Below are 25,949 nucleotides of genomic sequence, written 5' to 3' on the forward strand. Positions count from 1 at the left end.
GTTTTGCGCTCGTTAAGATCGGTCTCCAATTAACTTCAATTAGTCAAATATTGTATTATTGGTATATGTTATAACTCACTCTGCTCTGTGCTTTCAAATTTTCAAGTGGGTCCTCCTGATGCATTAAAGGTTGGGAGAGCTACAACTTCAAAATATGTTTTTCCGAGGGGCACTAGCACCTCCTATATACAGCTTTTGTCCCCACACATATTTGCCATTGACAATGAAAGGAGAAATTAGGTAAAATGTCCGACAAATATGACGTAAATTTAACCAACCAATCACCTAAATTCAGTTGTTCACAGGATGATGTATAATGATAAGAGCGCCCCTAACTTCACACAGGTGTGATTTTTTTTAGCTACTGTAGTCTGGCCGTTACACTGAATATGGGGAAGCGTCGTCCTGTCCAATGTCCACATCTTGAGAATCACGTTGTATTATCGTTGCTGTCAGGAGGAAACCTCATAACTCCATTTTTGAGATTTGAGATTTCTTTGGCATAAATCAGTTCTATTGAACACCCTTTATGTCTGTGTGTTGTGTCGAAAATATTGAACCAATGGAAAGTAGTAAAAAGTGCTTTGGACAAAACCATTGGACTGAACTCCATTGGACCCTCAAAATGTCTGCTAAAGCAACTAACTCCACCACCTCTCCCCCTCTCATGGAAGTAATTATCACTATATAAAGTTACAAGCCAACTTTGATGGGGCTGTATTTCTTTGTTTAAAAAAATATAAGGTTTTCTTAATTTCCTGAAAGAAATATTTTTTTCATTTCCTGTTGAAGTTATGCGGTTTCCTCCCGACAGCAGAGATATTTCATTGAAGCTGCCCCTTAACGTTCCCAGTAACATCAATAATTAAACGAAGCGATCAAAGCAATATTTACATGTGAATCAATCGATAAGGCTACACAAGGGCAGCGGTTCTCAAAAGTGGGGTTCCGTGAGGGGGTTTCCAAATGCACCCTTACATATGGGCCCTTACAAATGTGGGGTCTTTTGGAGGATTATTTATTTATTTTCTTTTTTTCAATGAAAAGGTTTGAGAACCACTGGACTATGCTATGTACAGACCCCCCCCCCCTCCCACTCTTCGATGTCCCTAAATCCTAAATCCTTTCTCAATGCCCGGAATTCACCCCCCTTCCTCCTAGCCTGTAAGGGCGTGTCCTCCTAGGCCCCGGCCTGTAAGGGTGTGTCCTCCTAGGCCCCGGCCTGTAAGGGTGTGTCCTCCTAGGCCCCGGCCTGTAAGGGCGTGTCCTCCTAGGCCCCAGCCTGTAAGGGCGTGTCCTCCTAGGCCCCAGCCTGTAAGGGCGTGTCCATGGTCTTGATGTGCACACTGGGCAGAGCGAACCAGGCCAGGGGAAGCTCCCGTCCGGCGCTGCTGTCGTCCTGGAACCTGATGTTCAGGTAGAAGTCTCCGGTGTTGAGGAAGAGCAGCGCTCCAGCACAGCCCCAGTCTGCTTTAGGGCTGACCTGCAGCCAGGAACAAAGACAATACAATACGTTACAGTCTGCTTTAGGGCTGACCTGCAGCCAGGAACAAAGACAATACAATACGTTACAGTCTGTTTTAGGGCTGACCTGCAGCCAGGAACAAAGACAATACAATACGTTACAGTCTGCTTTAGGACTGACCTGCAGCCAGGAACAAAGACAATACAATACGTTACAGTCTGCTTTAGGACTGACCTGCAGCCAGGAACAAAGACAATACAATACGTTACAGTCTGCTTTAGGACTGACCTGCAGCCAGGAACAAAGACAATACAATACGTTACAGTCTGCTTTAGGACTGACCTGCAGCCAGGAACAAAGACAATACAATACGTTAGTCTGCTTTAGGACTGACCTGCAGCCAGGAACAAAGACAATACAATACGTTAGTCTGCTTTAGGACTGACCTGCAGCCAGGAACAAAGACAATACAATACGTTACAGACTGCTTTAGGACTGACCTGCAGCCAGGAACAAAGACAATACGTTACAGTCTGCTTTAGGGCTGACCTGCAGCCAGGAACAAAGACAATACAATACGTTCCCTATATCGTACGGCATACTATAGCGCGCCGTTTTTCATCATTTTTGATGATTTGACAAAAATTTAAAAATTTAAAAAACGATGGGTTATAGTCCATGTTTTTTGAAATTTTGAAAAAAAAAGTTAGCCTTGTTTCTCATCATTTTGGACCATGGGCTATAGCCTATATCGTACGGCATACTATAGCGCGCCGTTTTTCATCATTTTTGATGATTTGACAAAAATGAAAAAAAAAACGATGGGTTATAGCCCATGTTTTTTGAAATTTTGAAAAAAAAGGTTATCCTCGTTTCTTATCATTTTGGACCATGGGCTATAGCCTATATCGTACGGCATACTATAGCGCGCCATTTTTCATCATTTTTGATGAATCGACAAAAATGAAAAAATGAAAAAAACGATGGGTTATAGCCCATGTTTTTTGAAATTTTGAAAAAAAAGTTATCCTCGTTTCTCATCATTTTGGACCATGGGCTATAGCCTATATCGTACGGCATACTATAGCGCGCCGTTTTTCATCATTTTTGATGATTTGACAATATTGAAAAATTAAAAAAATGATGGGTTATAGCCCATGTTTTTTGAAATTTTGAAAAAAAAAGTTAGCCTTGTTTCTCATCATTTTGGACCATGGGCTATAGCCTATATCGTACGGCATACTATAGCGCGCCGTTTTTCATCATTTTTGATGATTTGACAAAAATTAAAAAAAACGATGGGTTATAGCCCATGTTTTTTGAAATTTTGAAAAAAAAAGTTATCCTCGTTTCTTATCATTTTGGACCATGGGCTACAGCCTACATCGTACGGCATACTATAGCGCGCCATTTTTCATCATTTTTGATGATTTGACAAAAATGAAAAAATGAAAAAAACGATGGGTTATAGCCCATGTTTTTTGAAATTTTGAAAAAAAAGTTATCCTCGTTTCTCATCATTTTGGACCATGGGCTATAGCCTATATCGTACGGCATACTATAGCGCGCCGTTTTTCATCATTTTTGATGATTTGACAATATTGAAAAATTTAAAAAACGATGGGTTATAGCCCATGTTTTTTTAAATTTTGAAAAAAAAAGTTAGCCTTGTTTCTCATCATTTTGGACCATGGGCTATAGCCTATATCGTACGGCATACTATAGCGCGCCGTTTTTCATCATTTTTGATGATTTGACAAAAATGAAAAAAACGATGGGTTATAGCCCATGTTTTTTGAAATTTTGAAAAAAAAAGTTAGCCTTGTTTCTCATCATTTTGGACCATGGGCTATAGCCTATATCGTACGGCATACTATAGCGCGCCGTTTTTCATCATTTTTGATGATTTGACAATATTGAAAAATTTAAAAAACGATGGGTTATAGCCCATGTTTTTTGAAATTTTGAAAAAAAAAAGTTAGCCTTGTTTCTCATCATTTTGGACCATGGGCTATAGCCTATATCGTACGGCATACTATAGCGCGCCGTTTTTCATCATTTTTGATGATTTGACAAAAATGAAAAATTAAAAAAACGATGGGTTATAGCCCATGTTTTTTGAAATTTTGAAAAAAAAAGTTATCCTCGTTTCTCATCATTTTGGACCATGGGCTATAGCCTATATCGTACGGCATACTATAGCGCGCCGTTTTTCATCATTTTTGATGATTTGACAATATTGAAAAATTAAAAAAACGATGGGTTATAGCCCATGTTTTTTGAAATTTTGAAAAAAAAAGTTATCCTCGTTTCTTATCATTTTGGACCATGGGCTATAGCCTATATCGTACGCCGGTTACAGTCTGCTTTAGGACTGACCTGCAGCCAGGAACAAAGACAATACAATACGTTACAGTCTGCTTTAGGGCTGACCTGCAGCCAGGAACAAAGACAATACAATACGTTACAGTCTGCTTTAGGGCTGACCTGCAGCCAGGAACAAAGACAATACAATACGTTACAGTCTGCTTTAGGACTGACCTGCAGCCAGGAACAAAGACAATACAATACGTTACAGTCTGCTTTAGGACTGACCTGCAGCCAGGAACAAAGACAATACAATACGTTACAGTCTGCTTTAGGACTGACCTGCAGCCAGGAACAAAGACAATACAATACGTTACAGTCTGCTTTAGGGCTGACCTGCAGCCAGGAACAACGACAATACAATACGTTACAGTCTGCTTTAGGACTGACCTGCAGCCAGGAACAAAGACAATACAATACGTTACAGTCTGCTTTAGGACTGACCTGCAGCCAGGAACAAAGACAATACAATACGTTACAGTCTGCTTTAGGACTGACCTGCAGCCAGGAACAAAGACAATACAATACGTTACAGTCTGCTTTAGGACTGACCTGCAGCCAGGAACAAAGACAATACAATACGTTACAGTCTGCTTTAGGGCTGACCTGCAGCCAGGAACAAAGACAATACAATACGTTACAGTCTGCTTTAGGACTGACCTGCAGCCAGGAACAAAGACAATACAATACGTTACAGTCTGCTTTAGGACTGACCTGCAGCCAGGAACAAAGACAATACAATACGTTACAGTCTGCTTTAGGACTGACCTGCAGCCAGGAACAAAGACAATACAATACGTTACAGTCTGCTTTAGGACTGACCTGCAGCCAGGAACAAAGACAATACAATACGTTACAGTCTGCTTTAGGACTGACCTGCAGCCAGGAACAAAGACAATACAATACGTTACAGTCTGCTTTAGGGCTGACCTGCAGCCAGGAACAAAGACAATACAATACGTTACAGTCTGCTTTAGGACTGACCTGCAGCCAGGAACAAAGACAATACAATACGTTACAGACTGCTTTAGGACTGACCTGCAGCCAGGAACAAAGACAATACAATACGTTACAGTCTGCTTTAGGACTGACCTGCAGCCAGGAACAAAGACAATACAATACGTTACAGTCTGCTTTAGGGCTGACCTGCAGCCAGGAACAAAGACAATACAATACGTTACAGTCTGCTTTAGGACTGACCTGCAGCCAGGAACAAAGACAATACAATACGTTCCCTATATCGTACGGCATACTATAGCGCGCCGTTTTTCATCATTTTTGATGATTTGACAAAAATTTAAAAATTTAAAAAACGATGGGTTATAGCCCATGTTTTTTGAAATTTTGAAAAAAAAAGTTAGCCTTGTTTCTCATCATTTTGGACCATGGGCTATAGCCTATATCGTACGGCATACTATAGCGCGCCGTTTTTCATCATTTTTGATGATTTGACAAAAATTTAAAAATTTAAAAAACGATGGGTTATAGCCCATGTTTTTTGAAATTTTGAAAAAAAAAGTTAGCCTTGTTTCTCATCATTTTGGACCATGGGCTATAGCCTATATCGTACGGCATACTATAGCGCGCCGTTTTTCATCATTTTTGATGATTTGACAAAAATGAAAAAAAAACGATGGGTTATAGCCCATGTTTTTTGAAATTTTGAAAAAAAAAGTTATCCTCGTTTCTTATCATTTTGGACCATGGGCTATAGCCTATATCGTACGGCATACTATAGCGCGCCATTTTTCATCATTTTTGATGATTTGACAAAAATGAAAAAATGAAAAAAACGATGGGTTATAGCCCATGTTTTTTGAAATTTTGAAAAAAAGTTATCCTCGTTTCTCATCATTTTGGACCATGGGCTATAGCCTATATCATACGGCATACTATAGCGCGCCGTTTTTCATCATTTTTGATGATTTGACAAAAAATTTTTTTTTTAAAAACGATGGGTTATAGCCCATGTTTTTTGAAATTTTGAAAAAAAAAGTTAGCCTTGTTTCTCATCATTTTGGACCATGGGCTATAGCCTATATCGTACGGCATACTATAGCGCGCCGTTTTTCATCATTTTTGATGATTTGACAAAAATGAAAAAAAAACGATGGGTTATAGCCCATGTTTTTTGAAATTTTGAAAAAAAAAGTTATCCTCGTTTCTTATCATTTTGGACCATGGGCTATAGCCTACATCGTACGGCATACTATAGCGCGCCATTTTTCATCATTTTTGATGATTTGACAAAAATGAAAAAATGAAAAAAACGATGGGTTATAGCCCATGTTTTTTGAAATTTTGAAAAAAAAAGTTAGCCTTGTTTCTCATCATTTTGGACCATGGGCTATAGCCTATATCGTACGGCATACTATAGCGCGCCGTTTTTCATCATTTTTGATGATTTGACAAAAATGAAAAAATGAAAAAAACGATGGGTTATAGCCCATGTTTTTTGAAATTTTGAAAAAAAAAGTTAGCCTTGTTTCTCATCATTTTGGACCATGGGCTATAGCCTATATCGTACGGCATACTATAGCACGCCGTTTTTCATCATTTTTGATGATTTGACAAAATTTAAAAAAAATTTAAAACGATGGGTTATAGCCCATGTTTTTTGAAATTTTGAAAAAAAAAGTTAGCCTTGTTTCTCATCATTTTGGACCATGGGCTATAGCCTATATCGTACGGCATACTATAGCGCGCCGTTTTTCATCATTTTTGATGATTTGACAAAAATGAAAAAATGAAAAAAACGATGGGTTATAGCCCATGTTTTTTGAAATTTTGAAAAAAAGTTATCCTCGTTTCTCATCATTTTGGACCATGGGCTATAGCCTATATCATACGGCATACTATAGCGCGCCGTTTTTCATCATTTTTGATGATTTGACAAAAATGAAAAAAAAACGATGGGTTATAGCCCATGTTTTTTGAAATTTTGAAAAAAAAAGTTATCCTCGTTTCTTATCATTTTGGACCATGGGCTATAGCCTATATCGTACGCCGGTTACAGTCTGCTTTAGGACTGACCTGCAGCCAGGAACAAAGACAATACAATACGTTATAGTCTGCTTTAGGACTGACCTGCAGCCAGGAACAAAGACAATACAATACGTTACAGTCTGCTTTAGGACTGACCTGCAGCCAGGAACAAAGACAATACAATACGTTACAGTCTGCTTTAGGACTGACCTGCAGCCAGGAACAAAGACAATACAATACGTTACAGTCTGCTTTAGGACTGACCTGCAGCCAGGAACAAAGACAATACAATACGTTACAGTCTGCTTTAGGGCTGACCTGCAGCCAGGAACAAAGACAATACAATACGTTACAGTCTGTTTTAGGACTGACCTGCAGCCAGGAACAAAGACAATACAATACGTTACAGTCTGCTTTAGGACTGACCTGCAGCCAGGAACAAAGACAATACAATACGTTACAGTCTGCTTTAGGACTGACCTGCAGCCAGGAACAAAGACAATACAATACGTTACAGTCTGCTTTAGGACTGACCTGCAGCCAGGAACAAAGACAATACAATAGCTTTAGACTAGGGATGTCCCAACACACTTTTTTCGCTTCCGATCCGATCACCGATACCGAATACCGATACCAGTGTCGTGATCTCATGTTGTGTTCATAGCTATCTAGCTATATATCTCGTGTTGTGTTTATAGCAGACTCCTCACTCAAATGTGCACTTGCAGTTTGGGCAACTCCAAAGCAAACTCCACATGCCCCAACATTTTATTTACCTGCCATAGTGTCAACCACTTACCCCTGTGTCGGATCGGTGGTTAGACTAGCAAATATCTCTACATTGATCGTATTGATACTTTTACTTAAGACATTGTCTGCTGTTGACGTATATACACAGTTTAATAGCCATCTGTTGTCTGCGATTGACATATACAGTAAACGTTTTATATCACTTTATATGAATCTGAAGCAGAACCGCAAAAAAACTCACCTTTTTGCCCTGAGCCAGTTGCCTTGACATGAAATAGTGACATAGAAACATATGGCTTTTCAGAAAACTGTCAGGATTTAGAATACATTTGTAGAATCGTTCCCAGGTAAAAGTAAAAAAGAAGTGAGTACTTCATCCACCAGTGCAGTGGCACCCCCCAACACCCTGACCGTGTCCCCCCAACACACTGACCGTGTCCGCCCCAACACACTGACCGTGTCCCCCCCAACACACTGACCGTGTCCCCCCAACACACTGACCGTGTCCCCCCCAACACACTGACCGTGTCCCCCCAACACACTGACCGTGTCCCCCCAACACACTGACCGTGTCCCCCCAACACACTGACCGTGTCCCCCCAACACACTGACCGTGTCCGCCCCAACACACTGACCGTGTCCCCCCCAACACACTGACCGTGTCCCCCAACACACTGACCGCGTCCCCCCAACACACTGACCGTGTCCCCCCAACACACTGACCGTGTCCCCCAACACACTGACCGTGTCCCCCCAACACACTGACCGTGTCCCCCCAACACACTGACCGTGTCCCCCCAACACACTGACCGTGTCCCCTCAACACACTGACCGTGTCCCCTCAACACACTGACCGTGTCCCCCCCAACACACTGACCGTGTCCCCCCCAACACACTGACCGTGTCCCCCCCAACACACTGACCGTGTCCCCCCAACACACTGACCGTGTCCCCCCCAACACACTGACCGTGTCCCCCCCAACACACTGACCGTGTCCCCCCCCAACACACTGACCGTGTCCCCCCAACACACTGACCGTGTCCCCCCCAACACACTGACCGTGTCGATATAGAAGGTGTTGGAGCCGATGAAGGTGACGGCGTCCTGGAGCTCGTAGTTGTGCACTCCGTTCTGGTAGTCTTGGTAGGGCACCACGGTCAGGGCGAAGGGGCCCACCGCGCTCCCGCTGCGGTTGGTCAGCCTCACCTCCAGGGTCACCGGCTCGCCCACCGCGCAGTCGGCCACAACGTCACAGTCACACGGCTTCCCGTTCACCTGCACATCTGGAGAGAGAGAGAGAGAGAGAGACAAAGAGAGAGAGAGAAAGATTAATTGACAAATGGTGTCATCCTATAAATGACCATTAGAGAGCCGAGCACTAGAACTCGACCGGCCTGCTGGAAGGTGATGTTGAAAGTTGTGACGATTTTGACGTCACAGCAAGCTGGGCAGTTGGGATCGTGTTAATGGTTTTTTTCCATACCTTCTAGTTCTAGGAAACACAGAATAGGGGGGGGGGGATGGATGAGTTAAGAGATGGCTGAACAGAAGTTAAAACGTGATTACTGTTTTAGCTTCTTCCTCGTTACAAAGATGTGTTTCACGGGTTTGGGATTTTGTATTGCCGTTAATTATTCCCTATACGTATCTCACCTCGCCCCCGCACACGGACGGCACACCCACAGATTCCCCACAGAGGCTCCAACATTCATACTAACACACTCACTCATTCACTCACTCCTCATTACGTAACTCACACGACTACGTGTACATGTACGTACAGTACATGTAAAAGGACCACAATCTCTTTCATTGGTGTTAAAATCTTTGTTAAAAAGTACGTCTGCGTGCTAGCCGACACGTTCTGGGGGTCCTTTGATACAAAAGAGTTTGCGAACCACTGGTCTACGGAGGAGTGCGACACAACTAGAGAACCACTGGTCTACGGAGGAGTGAACCACTGGTCTACGGAGGAGTGAACCACTGGTCTACGGAGGAGTGAACCACTGGTCTATGGAGGAGTGAACCACTGGTCTACGGAGGAGTGAACCACTGGTCTACGGAGGAGTGAACCACTGGTCTACGGAGGAGTGAACCACTGGTCTACGGAGGAGTGAACCACTGGTCTACGGAGGAGTGAACCACTGGTCTACGGAGGAGTGAACCACTGGTCTACGGAGGAGTGAACCACTGGTCTATGGAGGAGAACCACTGGTCTATGGAGGAGTGAACCACTGGTCTATGGAGGAGTGAACCACTGGTCTATGGAGGAGTGAACCACTGGTCTATGGAGGAGTGAACCACTGGTCTATGGAGGAGTGAACCACTGGTCTACGGAGGAGTGAACCACTGGTCTATGGAGGAGTGAACCACTGGTCTATGGAGGAGTGAACCACTGGTCTATGGAGGAGTGAACCACTGGTCTATGGAGGAGTGAACCACTGGTCTACGGAGGAGTGAACCACTGGTCTATGGAGGAGAACCACTGGTCTATGGAGGAGTGAACCACTGGTCTATGGAGGAGTGAACCACTGGTCTATGGAGGAGTGAACCACTGGTCTATGGAGGAGAACCACTGGTCTATGGAGGAGAACCACTGGTCTACGGAGGAGTGAACCACTGGTCTATGGAGGAGTGAACCACTGGTCTATGGAGGAGTGAACCACTGGTCTATGGAGGAGTGAACCACTGGTCTATGGAGGAGTGAACCACTGGTCTACGGAGGAGTGAACCACTGGTCTATGGAGGAGTGAACCACTGGTCTATGGAGGAGTGAACCACTGGTCTACGGAGGAGTGAACCACTGGTCTATGGAGGAGTGCGACACAACTAGAGATGTCCCGTGTACTGTATCGCTATCGGGAAAAGTATCCAATCGGCTAATACAGGAATTGTGGTATCGGGATGGGATCGGGACATCCCTGGACACAAACCATATTGTTTTGTAACAAATAGGTCAGCTGCATTGTCTTTTTCTCCCCCCCCCCCCTAAAAAACATCAAAGGGAGACCCGGGGGTCTCAGAGGGGATCGACCGGCAATGTAACCGCTCCCCATCTCTCTCTCTCTCTCTCTCTTCCCCCCCTAGCCTAGTCCCCGGGGGGGAGATAAATGGACTGATAAATGGACTGCATTTATATGGCCGCCCTTTCTCCGCGGCGCTTTACAACATATCTCACAGTCACCCTGCATTCACACACAACACATTCAAACACCGAGAGCGGAGAGGCAACCGTCCAAGACGAGCAACCTAACTGCTCATCAGGAGCAGTTATCAGGGCTCGAGGTGTCTCAAGAACACTTCCAACACCAGGCTGTAGGCAAGGCACATTTTATTTGTAGAGCACATTTCAACAACAAGGCAATTCAATGTGCTTTACACAGAACACCACAAACACAAATGTTATGTTATCACAAGACGATGCATGAGCAAAAAGAAAAAAAAAGGCCCAAGTCATTCTTGAGAGAACAGCATGATCCTTTTCTATTAGGATATTCTATTAGGCCATTTGACCAGAGGTGGTCAGTGTGAACATTAGCACAAAATGACGAAGGTCGTTATTTTAAGAAGGTGAGAAGGTTTAAGAATGTTCACATTTAAACGGAGGCTAAGAGCCCTGCATCTGGAGTCTGATGCCATGGTTCACGCCACAGGAACCGACACAAACCTTGCAGGAGTGGGCAGTGTTTTAACTACGTGAGGGTGGGAGTGGGAGGTCAAAAGATAGATCAAAAACCTGCACTGTCCCAAGTCTGGAACTACACGTCCCGAAATCCCCCGAGTAAGGAAGCTGCCATTTCCGTTCACGAAAATATATTTAAAACTATCTTTAGAGCTTATTTAGCTATTTTCTTTTCTGCTAAGCAACAAGCTATACTATACTTAGCTGATTTTGATTTCTATATTAGGATAAATGTGCGCGACTGTAAAGACAAAACGGAAGTGGGGAGGAGGCTCCACTTCCACTTTATATTGTACTCATGATAGAGCTTCCGTTGCTACAGACTGTATGATGGGACTACAGACTACAGACTGTATGATGGGACTACAGACTACAGACTGTATGATGGGACTACAGACTACAGACTGTATGATGGGACTACAGACTACAGACTGTATGATGGGACTACAGACTACAGACTGTATGATGGGACTACAGACTACAGACTGTATGATGGGACTACAGACTACAGACTGTATGATGGGACTACAGACTACAGACTGTATGATGGGACTACAGACTACAGACTGTATGATGGGACTACAGACTACAGACTGTATGATGGGACTACAGACTACAGACTGTATGATGGGACTACAGACTACAGACTGTATGATGGGACTACAGACTACAGACTGTATGATGGGACTACAGACTACAGACTGTATGATGGGACTACAGACTACAGACTGTATGATGGGACTACAGACTACAGACTGTATGATGGGAGTCCGTTGCTACAGACTGTATGATGTGAGCATTAGCTTCCGTTGCTACAGACTCTATGATGGGAGTCCATTGCTACAGACTGTATGATGGGAGTCCATTGCTACAGACTGTATGATGGGAGTCCGTTGCTACAGACTGTATGATGGGAGTCCGTTGCTACAGACTCTATGATGGGAGTCCGTTGCTACAGACTGTATGATGGGAGTCCATTGCTACAGACTGTATGATGGGAGTCCGTTGCTACAGACTGTATGATGGGAGTCCGTTGCTACAGACTGTATGATGGGAGTCCGTTGCTACAGACTGTATGATGGGAGTCCGTTGCTACAGACTCTATGATGGGAGTCCGTTGCTACAGACTGTATGATGGGAGTCCGTTGCTACAGACTGTATGATGGGAGTCCGTTGCTACAGACTGTATGATGGGAGTCCGTTGCTACAGACTCTATGATGGGAGTCCGTTGCTACAGACTGTATGATGGGAGTCCGTTGCTACAGACTGTATGATGGGAGTCCGTTGCTACAGACTGTATGATGGTAGTCCGTTGCTACAGACTGTATGATGGGAGTCCGTTGCTACAGACTCTATGATGGGAGTCCGTTGCTACAGACTCTATGATGGGAGTCCGTTGCTACAGACTGTATGATGGGAGTCCGTTGCTACAGACTCTATGATGGGAGTCCGTTGCTACAGACTGTATGATGGGAGTCCGTTGCTACAGACTCTATGATGGGAGTCCGTTGCTACAGACTCTATGATGGGAGTCCGTTGCTACAGACTCTATGATGGGAGTCCGTTGCTACAGACTGTATGATGGGAGTCCGTTGCTACAGACTGTATGATGGGAGCATTTGGAAATGGCTAGAGGTTAACAGTCTGGCAACGTGAGACTACACAATAGAGGATATGCACGTGACATCACCATACCCGGAAGTTATGTGGGAACGACTACTGAATGACAAAAAACTACTTTCAGCCCATACATCAAAACAGAAAAGTCCTATCAGAGAACTAAACATTCCCGACAGGTGTATGCGTATTGCATTTATTATATTTAATAGAAGCACGCATGTGTCTGCGTCACGGTAGCTATGCGCCTGCACGCACGCACACACACACACACACACACACACACACACACACACACACACACACACACACACACACACACACACACACACACACACACACACACACACACACACACACACACACACACACACACACACACACACACACACACACACACACACACACACACACACACACACACACACACACACACACACACACACACACACACACGTATCATAGCCAGCAGTCTGAGCCTAATGTGACACGTTATGCATGTACTGTAGTTATATTTAGTTTCTTCAAAGTCTTGTTGCTAGGAGATGTGCAAATTATAGTTTGACTACGTTTACTGGCTGTAAAAAGGGGAGGATTAATTCCTTTTCTCGTCCAAAGTGACACGAAGGATTCAAGACCGCTCGCATGCACGGACGCACGTCGCACACACGACAGCACGCACGACAGCACGCAAGCAGGGCCACACGTCTCAGTCATCACCACCCATGGCGTAAACATTTTCCATAAATCAGGACAGTGACTCACCAAACAAACAAACCATAATAATAAAGCAACAAGTCATTCTAAAAAACGTGTTAATTTAAAGGACCCCAGTTCCCCAAGCATTAGGCCACGGACCCCCATACTAACTTTGAGTTACTGCACTTTGGCATTGTAGGGCAGCTGCAGAGTAGCCCTCTGTTAATCATTTAAAGATGTAGTGCCGTGATATTTTTCCCCACCCTAAAACATGGTCATCAGGAATTATGTTTATACCAGGAGGAAGATTTCTTTCAAAAAAGTGTACAGGAAGTGTTCAAATTATGTTTTTGTGTGGCCACACCCACCAGTTCATTCACCTGAACATAAGCCTAGCCCACATCTGTTATGGTGTGTGTTATGGTTATGATGTCACTAAAATGGTGTTATTTCGATTGGGCATTTTGACTTTCAGCTTTCAGGAAGAAACCCAAAATACACAGGGAAGACATATTTGAATATTATAACCACACCTGCATGGGGGTCTATTAGAGTATTATTAACTCCATAGACACATGCAAAACAGAAAAAGTACAACAATCACGGCACTCCATCTTTAAAACTGTGGGAAAGGAAAACACTCCACTGAAGCAACCTGGCAATTGTGTTGAAAACACAACCACTTTTTCATTAATGCAAATCAGACTGCATGCAATTAGCCATGCTATGTGCATGTTATCTCAATTGTTATGAGCATGTGGAAAAGATGGATGTCATGTGGGGGGTTTTTTTTGTTAGTTTTTTGTCATTAGGATGAGTGGGATAAAAATTGTTAATGGCAACATAATTAATTTCAGACAAGCCTGCCGTTGCGTGCAGACACAGTCCATCAGTCACAACAAGGTGTTACACACGATAACATCCTGTTAGCTATATATAGTGTATTTGAATTGCAAATAACCCACAAATCACAAAACTTGTTTGTGATTTATTTTTGCCTGCTGTGATTGTGAATAAATACTTGGAGCATTACAAAAGTGAGTTGCGAGCCTTTGCTTTTCTTCATAGGATAATTATTTTACATGGACCACTTGAACCCTATAGCATCCTTATTGAGGAGAACTTTAGCCCAAAATATGAGGGGCTCCATCTTGTGCCACCCTTATCCCTAAACTTATTTGCCATGTTTTACTATTTTGAAAATCATTCAACTAGCCGATCTACACCGACACGTTGTGAGCTTGTAGATCAGCTATTTGAACTATTTTAAAAGGTTCTTTAAAAATAGTAAAAAATGGCAAATACGTTTAGGGATAAGGGTTAAGGGGTGGCGCAAGATATAGCCCGAGATCTACAAGTCTACTTGTAGATCAGCTATGTTCAGCAAAGAGAGGGGGAAAATGAGCAGGCCCAAGTACACGGTGAAAGTTCAAGTTCGTTACGTATTGAAGGTTTATGTTAAACATCTGAGAATGTACCTTAACGTGAATCCAACATACACTGATGATATAGTGCTGTCAAACAAGTCTATGAAGCTATATGAAATCTACAAAAAAGTTTTCAAATGCTATCTGTAAAATAGAGCCGTTACAAAAATGTTGAAAAATCTTGTGACTGTAATAAAAAAAATCACACTTGTGTTGAGGAGCGCTATTGTCATCATACATCATCGCCCATCAGTCAATCAAATCATCACATTCCGTGCTACAAACACACAAGGATATGCATAGGAGGGGCTAGCCCCTGAAGAACTGTGAATAGGTGAGGCAAATTCTGTTCTGAAATGTTCTTATATACTTGTGCATGGGACGACATTTGACCTGACAAGTATAGCGCGCACACATTTCACTCATACTGATAAGACGAGAGAAAGAGAGAGAGAGAGAGCAGTACAGTACAGTACAGTACGGTTGGCTAGCAGCAGCAGAGGAGCACGGGCAGCTCGTTAAGCGGAATTGTACGCCACTAATAAAACAGGCCCACAAAACACACAGGAAGGTAAATGTCAGCAGATTGGCTGCTTTGGTAAGAGTGTGTAACTAAGTGAGAGGAGGAATAAATACATATAAAAATCAGGGCAACAAGCGGCTGCAACAGCTGTTCCCTCTATACTGCCTGCAACACATGTCCTGTTGCTGCCTGCCTGCCTGCCCGCCCGCCCGCCCGCCCGCCCGCCCGCCCGCCCGCCCGCCTGCCTGCCTGCCTGCCTGCCTCCCTCATCAACAGGTAGCAGAGTGATGATTCTCAGCTGTTTTCATTTCAAGAACCCTGACGGTGGGTTATTGTAACAGTGAGCGACAGCCTGGCATATTTTCCGGAAGTGCACTGTTTTGTCTATTATGGGACCCAGGCGGCAACTGCTGGCCACACGGAACCATACCACTGAATGCTGCTACACACGAGGACCATACCACCGAATGAACCCTGACAGCAGGAACGCTCCCAGAGTCGCCGCTGTTAAAATGTAGGGTCAGGTCGACATGCGTTGTAGGGCCACGGACCCTCATCTGATACATAAGATGACCATAATCTTCAAGAGCCATGCATTGGCGGGGCTAGCAGTAGCACCCCTCAAAAACGTAATTTTGTGGGCGAAAACACACACACACACACACACACACACACACACACACACACACACACACACACACACACACACACACACACACACACACACACACACACACACACACACACACACACACACACACACACACACACACACACACACACACACACACACACACACAAACACACACACACACACACACACACACACCAAAATCTGGATATAAGAGGGGCGCTAAAAATCGAAGTTAAGTGAGCTGGCTTATCATCATACATCACATTCCGTGTCAGCCAATCAAATTACCACAAATCACTGTTGGCGTCTTCACTTTTCTGCCCTCACTTTTATCCTCAATATGTACTTTGCTCAGCCAATCAAATCATCGCTAGGGGGTGATCAGCCAGTCACAAGCCAAAGTTTGTGTTCACACAAACACAGAAAGCAGTGCATAGGAGGGGCTAGCGTCCCTCAATAGTAATGTATACTGTCAAAGGAGGACTATACTATACTGTGAAAGTTATAAGCAAATATTTTAAATACAGTTCGCTTGGCCTCCAAATAAATGTTGCCACATTGCACAGGAATGCTAGAAAAAAAAAACAATCTCCATGAATTCAAGGAGTAAATTCTAGGGGAAAAAATGAATTATTGAAGTACTCCAAATCCCAACGGCTGTCAATAGGGTTCATTAACATTCACACATACATAAATATGGCGTATTGGTGGGAGTGAACACAATCCTCCATCATCCGTTAAACACTAATCGCACCTTCGGCATACACGTGACACTACCACGCTCTGTGCTTCCACCGCAAAACATCTCTGGAGCTCGTGAGCATGAAATGTGTATTATGCACCATTTAGACCCGGGGACAACCGTTTAAAAATGTCAGTAAGTAAGTAAGTAGCCTTGCCGAGCCATGAGGCCCATAGGGGGCAGGAGCCTATCTCCTGTTTCTGTAGCGTGAGGCAGCTTGATGTACAAGTACACCCCCTGGACATGACGCTAGTATGTCGCAGCGGGTCGCTAGTATTCTATTTCAGTGGTTCATTATATGTATTTGGTGGCCGACCCCCATCTGAAAATATGTTGTTCCAGGGACCCCCCAGAAGCAAAGATTTGAGTTGAAAACGTTCGCTCTGAAAGAATATATATTCAAAGATTTGTGCAGCATTTTCACGATTTTTCAAAAATAGCCGTATTGCCCGGCGATTAAACAACATTGAAGGAACACCATTATCTATTGACAAAGATCAGATGTTCTTAAGAGCCACCCACACTAAGTACGTTAACGCCAGAGGATAACTTTAAATATGTCGTTTTGAAAATCATTACAACTCAAATGGATAGCAGAGTCCACCCCACAACTATAACAACAGCCACATGTATAGTCATGGATGATATCGATCACTTTCAGCGCGATTCATCGCAATCGACAGAAGCATCGGCAGCCATTCAAAAACCATTGGACATCTGGAATGCTATCTATCACTTGTCCTCGGTAAAGACTTGCCACCATTTACGTCGGTTAATGACATCATAGTACATGAACATTGCCCAAATATGGAGTATACAGATATGCCCAAATATGGAGTATCACAGGTATACGTGATGGATGAACGTGGTCAAAAATCCCTTGCAAATCGGATTACTCCAATATTCTTGGAGTAATCCGATTTGCAAGGGATTTTTGTGCCCAGCTGCAATTGTGGTCAGTGCGGTCAGGAATGCGAGAAAAAACAATCTCCATGAATTCAAGGAGTAAATTCTAGGAACATTTTTGAATCATTGAAGTACCACACAACCCAAACGTCTGTCAATAGGGTCTCGACTCTCCGCGGTCGATTTGTCTTCATGGGGTTTTGAGTCCGAAAAGACACGAGAGAGGATGAACGAGGGTCTGAAGGCACGCCTCGACTTCCCCAACGTCATCGTACAGTCCCAGGCCGTGAGGAGTCTCGTGGCCGCCGTGCTAAAAGAAAAGGGTCCGGATGAAAGGGCGACGTGGGAGGCGCTGTGGGAGCAGTGCTGCAGCGAGTGCGCTCCGGTGCGCTCCGGCTGCTGCGACGCGCTGGTCCTGCTAGTGGAGCAGGGCCACGCCGACCTCCAGCACGTCCTCGACGGCGCCCTCAACCGTCTGCCGTCGGCCGGGAACGTCCAGGCGCTGCTGAGGGTCGTCGGCAGGCTGCTGCAGATGCAGGCGGACGAGAGGGACGCCACCACTGGGGCCCCCCGCCGCGCCTGCCCGTACTCCATCGGACGCAACAACCCCCATCCGTACGTCACGGCGCTGGAGAACCGTCCGGACTGCTGGCCCGGCCTGCTGCCGGAGATCGACGACTACGTCCGGCGAGCCGCGGAGAGGGACGAGCCGGCCTACGTGGACATGCTGGCGCCCTTGCTGCGCTACGTGTACTGCCAGCCCGGGGGGCAGCGAGCCCAGCACGCGCCTCTCCGCCACGGCCTGCTCGGCGTGCTGCTGCCACCGCAGGGCGGCTGCTGGGGATGCACGGATGAAAAGAGCCCCTCCTCACGGGTGTCGCAGAGCCTGCTGCGCTGCCTCTGCCAGATGGTTCCCTACATGCGGGTGGACAGCGTGGAGGCCGTGCTGGAGCTTCACGGATACCTGCGGACACTGCTGCCCTTCGTGGCGAGGGCGCGCGGCGAGAGCTGGCAGGGAGAACGAGCCCGCCTGGCCCTGCAGCTGCTGTGCTTGTGTCACGTCGGCCTCAGATTGAGCGGCAGCTGCAGCACCCTGGTCGGCCAGCTGCAGCAACTCCTACCGAGCTGCAAAGAGGACCTGCCGGTGGGTGAGCTGCTGACGGGACTGTCTCTTCTCTTACTGGAGGCGTCGGCCCCTCAGCAGACCGGCCTGCTCACACTGGCACTAAGTCTGGTCCCCGAGGAGGCGGAGCGGTGTCCCTGGGCCACCCCTGTCCTGGTGCTCCCCCTCCTGCAGCTGCAGGCCTGCTCTGCCCTCATGGAGCCCCTGGCGGACGCCCAGACTCACAGCCGCAACCACACCCTGGCCCACAGCCTGCTCTGCAGTGCCCAGAAGCCCACACACCGGAACACTCGGGCCGGTGTGGGGCTCCCCTCCCCTCTCAGTCCGTGGTACAGGCAGGTACAGGTGGCCGTACATGTGCTGCGGAGGGTGGTGGATGATGCATCCGCAGCCAGCGAGTGGCTCCTGTCAATCCCCTCGGCCCTGCTCTCCAGCCAGAGGCCTCCGAAGGCCCTCAGCCTCATTGTGGCCCATCTCATCATCCGCGGCCCGGCCGGTGTCTGTAAGCTGGCCCTCGACACAGCCCAGGCCATAGCGCTGGCTGACCCCTCCCAGGCACCGTCTCTCCTGCCCGTCCTGTTGTTCAGACTGGGGAAGGAAAGCGACGCGGCTGTGTCCCACGCTGTGCTCTCCTCCCTGCCAAACCTCTGCACCCACAAGCTGTGTGTCCCCCAGGTGCTGCACGTTCTCCAGACCCTGGCTAATGCTCCCAAGCTGAGGGCCATGACGATGCGCCTCATGACCGCATTGTGGGTCAAATATGACCGCGTGTACGCGGCGCTCCAGCGTGTGCTGCTGGGCCAGCAGGAGAAGTGGAGCGTGGCGGTGGGGAAGGACATGCAGTGGGAACACATCCTGGCCAGGGCTGCCTGTATCAGGGATATCTGCACCGAGAGGCCATACCAGCATGGAGCGGACATGCTGGCTGCCATAACGCACACTGTGAATCAGTGCAGCAGTCCTGGCCTGGCCAGCCCCGCTGCCCTGGCCCTACGAGGACTGCAGCAGCTCTGCCGGGCCGAGGTAGTGGACATCGTTTCCTCATGGAGGGCCCTGGGGTCCAGGCTGAGCTGCGATTCAAGGCCTCTGGTTGTTAAGGCTGTAGCCGAGCTCCTGGCCCTGGTGCCCCAGCTAACCTCTAAGAGCGAGGAGTACGAGAAACTGAGAGAAGAGGCGGCCAGCCGTCTCTGGGGCTACGCCCTAAGCAAGGAGTGTGAGGTGGCTAGCTGTGGTTTCAGAGCACTGTCGGTGTTCCCTGAAGTTTCACACACAGTGTTGCATCTCCCGGAGCCGGCCAGGCCTATGGCAAGGCGTCCTGAAGACGAGGAGGACGAGGAGAGAGACAAAGAGGAGGACCTGTCTGTCCCCGGTTCGTCGTATGTGAAGCTCCTGACAATCACGCCATCCCCTGTACTGCCGGCTTTGGAGGTGTTCCTAACATCACTGGTGAGGCAGGAGATGGAACAGATGCCTCGTGGGGTGTACCATGCTGCCCTGAGAGGGGCGAACCTATGTTCTGACCAGGGGAAAACAGTGGCAGGAATCCCGTCGTTCCTGCTGAAGACGTACGAGAAGAACAAACAACCCGGGCTCAAGCCTGGACTCGCAGACGGACTCCTTCTCACCTACGAGCTGCCCGTGCAGACCGACCGCGACGGCAGGCCAATCCCCCGCCTCCTCCTCAGCCGCAGCCGCAGCTATCAGCAGACGATGAGCGCCCTCGTCCATGAGGTGAACATTCAGCAGTCAGAGTGGCATCGTGCTCTCCTGCTGCCCCGGGCCTGGCAGGGCTTCATGGACAGGGCCTTCCATGCCGTTCTACAGGGTCGACGTGGAGAGCTCGAGATGCAGCAGAAGAAAGACGGCAAGGAGAGCCCTGAGGAACTGCAATACAAACACCAATGTGCCTGGCTATGGGCCAGAGACCACTTGACTGACGTCATGAAGTCCGCCGCAGAGGACAATCGAGCAGTGCAGGGCAACTCCATCCTGGCCCTGGGTGGACTGGCTGCCGCCGTTGCCGAATACGAGAGGGACCTCCCACTGAGAAAAGACGGCAGTCCGGGGGCGGGACCAGAGACGGTCTCCACATCCAGCTGGTTGTCCAAGGTGTTGGACACCCTGCTGAGTGTCATCAGCAGCAGCTACAAAACCAGAGAGCAAGTCTTCCCGTGGCTCCAACATCGCTCCTACTCGGGTGAGAACACTGCAAGCCCCATCGCCCGCTCCTGCGCCGCCCTGGCTCTGTCCCTGGTGGTACCCACGCTGGTCAGCTGGCACAAGGACGGTGTGGCAGAGGCGCTGGCGACGCTGCTGGCCAGCCTGCCGAGCCGAGCCACCGCTGACTACTCCCAGGCTGTCCAGTTTCACTCTGGTCTGGCCCTGGGCATGGTGACGTCCAGTCTGCATCGGGAACACCTCGGCGAGGTTTCGGCTCAGAAGGACGCTGACATCCTCGTGAGTTGTTTGGATAGCCTGGAGTCCTGCTCCTTCAACGCCAGCCTTGAATACAATGCAGGCTGCGTCCTGGGCTTGGGGCTGGTACTGGGGGCCCTGTGTGACAACGGGCAGGCTGAACACGGGGGCCGTGTGGCCCTCGTGCTGGACAAGCTGCTAGCCAGCCTACGGGGAAGCAGCGGACAGGGAGTCATGTCACGTGAGGTGTTGGCCTACTCCGTGGCATGCTTGTCCGTGTCAGCCTTCAGAGGAGGCCTTGTCGACGCCAACAAGGCCGAAGACGTGGTGAACACACTGTACAGCGTGACCGAGGACAACCAGCAGACTGTAGGTTTCTCCCTGGCTTTGGGTTTGTTGGTCCACGGCCTGGCTGCCTGTGGTCACGGGAAGGCGGAGGACTTCCACCCTCGTCTTCAGGCCGCTTGGATCCAGATCCTTCTGGCTGAGGGCTGTGGCAACATGCAGCGCCTGGCTGCCGTCAACGGCCTGGTCGCTCTGGTGGGATCCGAGAGCTACGTCATGCAGCTGAACACTGAAGCAGAGCAGTCGTCCCGGCAGCAAGGCAGGCTCAACGAGGTCATCAGGTCCGTGACTCAAATCGTAAGGCTTTCAGGAGCCACTGGGCTGCAGTCCAACAGTGCCCGTCTGATGGGACATCTGCATTTGGCCCATAGGACCTGTGGTCGTAGCCACACGGCAGTTCCCCAGGACTTTGGTTATCTTCCAGAGAAGAGCGTCATCAGAGCTATAATGGACTATGTCACAGAGGCAGGTAAGAAAGGTCCAGAATGTGCCCCTCCAGGGCCGGTGAACACCGCCCTGGCGTCGCTGGCATCAGTGGGGGCCAGTTTCCAGTACCCACCGGTAAACTGGAGCGCCACCCTATCGCCTCTCATGAGGCTCAACTTCGGACAGGCCACGCAGTATCAGTGTGCGGTGCTGGCGGCGAGCCAAGTTCAGACGTCCCCGAGTGCGTCTCTCTTCCTGGGCTCGTGGCTCTCCCCTCCCCTCGTTCACAGCCTCGGCGACGAGACACGGGGACAACTGTACGAGACGCTGGCCACGTGGATGAGCCACGTGGCGGAGGACAAGCTCCGGATATTCCTGGAGACCCTGGGCGTGCAGCACTTCCAGGAGGAGCTGCGGGCGGCCGGGGGCCAGCGTCGGGCCCTCTGCGTGGCGCTACTCAGGGGTCTTGAGCGCGCCATGGCGCTGCCCGACCCGCCCGGCCACCGCCGGGCAATCCTCCGCTCCACGGCGGAGAAGATCTTCACCCTGCTACCCGACGACGTACTGGACAGCCACGTGGAACTGTGCGAAGGGCTCGCCAGATGTCTGTCCGCGCTGCCAGACGAGGACGTGGGCCGGATCACGCAGCTCACAGAGACCACCATGGAGAAGGGCTGCCTCCTTCTGACCTACCTCGTCTCCCGGGGCAGAGTGCCCCTCCGACGCCTCAACGATGTCATAGCTGCGGTGCTCCGTGGTTGGCCGAGCCGACGAGTGGGCCGGCTCCTCCTCCGCACGTTCTACCAATGCCGTCTGGCCACCGGCCCCAACACGGGGGTCTCCAGTCGCATGGAGTGGTTACTGGAGTTGATGGGCCACGCCAGAAACATCGTCTATGGTGCCACGGCCGTCACGTGCAACACCATGCGGGCCACTGACTTCCTGCTCCAGGTGTTTGCCGGAGCTGTGGCCGCATGGGGAGACCACCACATGCCTCTCCTCCTGGGCACGGGAGACCACTGGTCCTCCCGGAAGCCCGAGTCGAAGCCTGCCTCTCTCCCTCAACTCGCCTACGGAGAGGAGGCACTCGCTGACACCTCGCTGTCCCTCGCCGACACCTCCATGTCCCTCTGTCTGCTGGGACTGTCTCACAGTCTCCCACGGCTGCTCTCGACAGAACCCTGGAGCAGCCAGTCCAACAAAGTCGCCAAAACCGGTCACGCGTGCGAGTCTCAGTTCATAGAATGGCTCTTCAGCATGGCAGAAAGCCCGGAGGACTGTTTGTCGGCGACATCCATCACCTCAATCAGAGCTGCCCTGCTGGCACTCAAGCCCTCTGCAGAGTTCAAGAAGAAAGCGGTGTGGACGAGAGCTTACGGCTGGTAGCCCGATGAAACCATGCTCCACAATGTTGGAAGAATCTTCAAAGTGTGTGAACCGCAGATTTAGAAGGCATTTGTAGAATCGGGTTAATAATGGGTTAAAGGACCTCCCCAGAAGCCACTGTTATCTTGGGTCTTTTTCAATAACCATTACAGACTGTACGTGCTCTCCCCAGAAGCCACTGTTACCTACCATAGTCAACAAAAAGCATTCAAAACAATAGATGTTTTTCTAACTCTGCTCCTTGTATTGTCTTTGCAACCTCTCTTTTCTGTTTTGAGATGCCATCGTCTATCTTCCAATATCTTTGCATACACGCACACATGCGCACACATAAGCCCTGTTGTCAAAAAATGCCCAAATGCCCAACATACAGTAATACTAAAAAAAAAATACAAGCTCACACTTTTGAATCTCACCCTTACTACCCCAGATTGCAAAAAAAAACTATCGACAACAAAACGGTGAAACCTGCTTTAAAAAACTGAAGATTGAAAACGAAAAGTCATATAAATAAATAAAAGCAAAATAAAAAAGGTAAAAGTGTAATAACCTTGCTCACAACGCATTTATTTACCAAGGTGCAGCCCAGGGTCAGGTTGTGTTGTGAGGTATTATTACAGACAGTCATTCATAGAGAGGCATATCATCTCTGTCGGGGTGGAAACCTCGTTGTGTTCCAACACTGGTTACATTTTAAAGTCTTCACGTTGAAAAGCATGTGGCGTGAAGTGACTCCGTTATAGATGTGCTACAGTACTTCTGATGCTTTTGCATGATATGCTGTATAGTATGATCAAGTAGTAGGGTGTTCATTTATATTAAAAAAAACAAAAAGTTAGAACATGGACGACGACACCACCAGGTCACAGGGTTTTGAAACGGACAGCGACCACATTAACCAGGGGAAGGGTCATCATTGGTGAATGCTCCGATGGAGGCATCACTGGGCCGCCGCTGGATGATGTGTGCTTTTAAAAGGTTGCGGTGTGCTGCGGTTGAGACTAAAAATAACCTGACAGGCTCCGACATCCCTGTAAGCCATCTGCCCCCTTTTATAATTATCCCCATAACAACCACTCACTCCCATTTTCTGTTGTCTTTTCTCCCTTCCGCGAACAGTTTTGCTTTTAAAGATTCCATCTGCTCTCGCCAACAAAGGACACACATGACGCCTGGAGGATTCCAGCCCTCCATTGTGTGCTTCATGTGACTCGCCCCGCGGTTCAATGTGTAACAAATCCAAACATTTATCACTCCAGCCCAATTGGCCTATTTGTTTTATGTATTACGTTTCTTTTGGCATGTTATGTAGCAGCATATGCAGTGTAATAGATTGTAAAATCAATCCTGATGGCAGTAAAAAAATAAAATAAAAAGAGAGAAAGAAAGAAAAGAGGCGTAACTTGGCAGTGCCTTAATAAATGGTGTGAGTAATGGTTGTCCATCTGTGCCTCTCTAATAAGTCCAACACCAACTGGGTGAAATGATGTCGCTGTTCAATAAGACATGTTTAAGACTTTCCAGCCTACAAAGCTGTACTGTATAATTAAAATAACAAATTAATAGGAGCTCCCCGCGTTGCACAAATGTACCTTTACAGGGTCAGCCTGAATTTCAAGGACTCCCTTAATTTGATGTGCATTAGAACACCGGACCCCCATTTGACACCCTTTCTTTGTTTAGTGTTTTTCAACCCATTATAACCGGGAAACTTCTATATGTAATTATGTATCCACTTTAGCCATTATTTTACACTTTGGCTATTCAAGAATAGAGGATATACAAGTTCATACCGCGCCACATCTTGCCACTCGAAAGCTAGCTTATCTTAAATCTTGACATAGTTTTTTTGCAAAAATCTATACGCCGTAAACATATCTAGGCTATACGGTACGGTAGATATATATATTTTAAATGCGAACATTTTTAACTGAAATATTTGCTTCTGGGGGTCAATGAAACAAAATATTTTGAGATGGGCGGCCATATAAATGTGGGGGTCCTTGACATGAAGAAGTTTGAGAACCACTGATAATAAGAAACATAATGTTTTTTCAGAAAACTGCTATGATTTTAGAAGACATTGTTAGAATCGGCCTCAAGTCTCTGCGACCCCAATTTACACCATGAAAACCCCTAACTCTCTCAGACTTCCAGACCTGTACGCGTCCATTTGGACCAACTGAAAGCAATTTCAGCCGAGCTGATGTGCACATAAGAGCATCCTATAGTACACGTCCCAAATACCAAGGAAAAAGGTGCCTTTCCGACCAGTCTGGGGAGGAGAGCAGGGCCCCTGGATTTCTTGACATAATAGCCAGTGACAATGGATTTATTTTTTCCGTTTTCCCTGTCCATTTTCTCCCCCCCTCTCTCTCTCTCTCCGTGCTGCTCTCCCAACAAAAGGAGAGGAGTGACAGCGGCACACTCTCAGTGTCTCACCGTCGCCAGGGTA

General features: G+C 47.6%; 2 protein-coding genes across 2 annotated transcripts in view; one reads left to right on the top strand and one right to left on the bottom strand.

Annotated features, from left to right (window-relative positions):
• Positions 1-1,093: 1,093 nt before the first annotated feature.
• Positions 1,094-25,949, bottom strand: part of trappc9 (trafficking protein particle complex subunit 9) — a 285,531-nt gene continuing 260,675 nt past the window's right edge. The window contains exons 23-24 of the mRNA XM_080787679.1: positions 8,628-8,851; positions 1,094-1,483 (exon numbers count right to left, since the gene is read on the bottom strand). Coding sequence (XP_080643805.1) covers positions 1,301-1,483; positions 8,628-8,851 — 407 coding nt within the window. The 3' untranslated portion in view covers positions 1,094-1,300. The remainder of the gene's footprint in view (positions 1,484-8,627; positions 8,852-25,949) is intronic.
• LOC308332060 (focadhesin-like) lies at positions 18,026-23,494 on the top strand (the record flags this gene model as incomplete). The annotated part of the gene is made up of 1 exon (XM_080787676.1): positions 18,026-23,494. One exon carries the CDS (start codon positions 18,026-18,028, stop codon positions 23,492-23,494), a length of 5,469 nt encoding a protein of 1,822 aa, XP_080643802.1.

The sequence above is a fragment of the Protomyctophum bolini genome, assembly GCF_963924005.1.
Source record: "Protomyctophum bolini genome assembly, chromosome: 17".
Lineage (NCBI taxonomy): Eukaryota > Metazoa > Chordata > Actinopteri > Myctophiformes > Myctophidae > Protomyctophum > Protomyctophum bolini.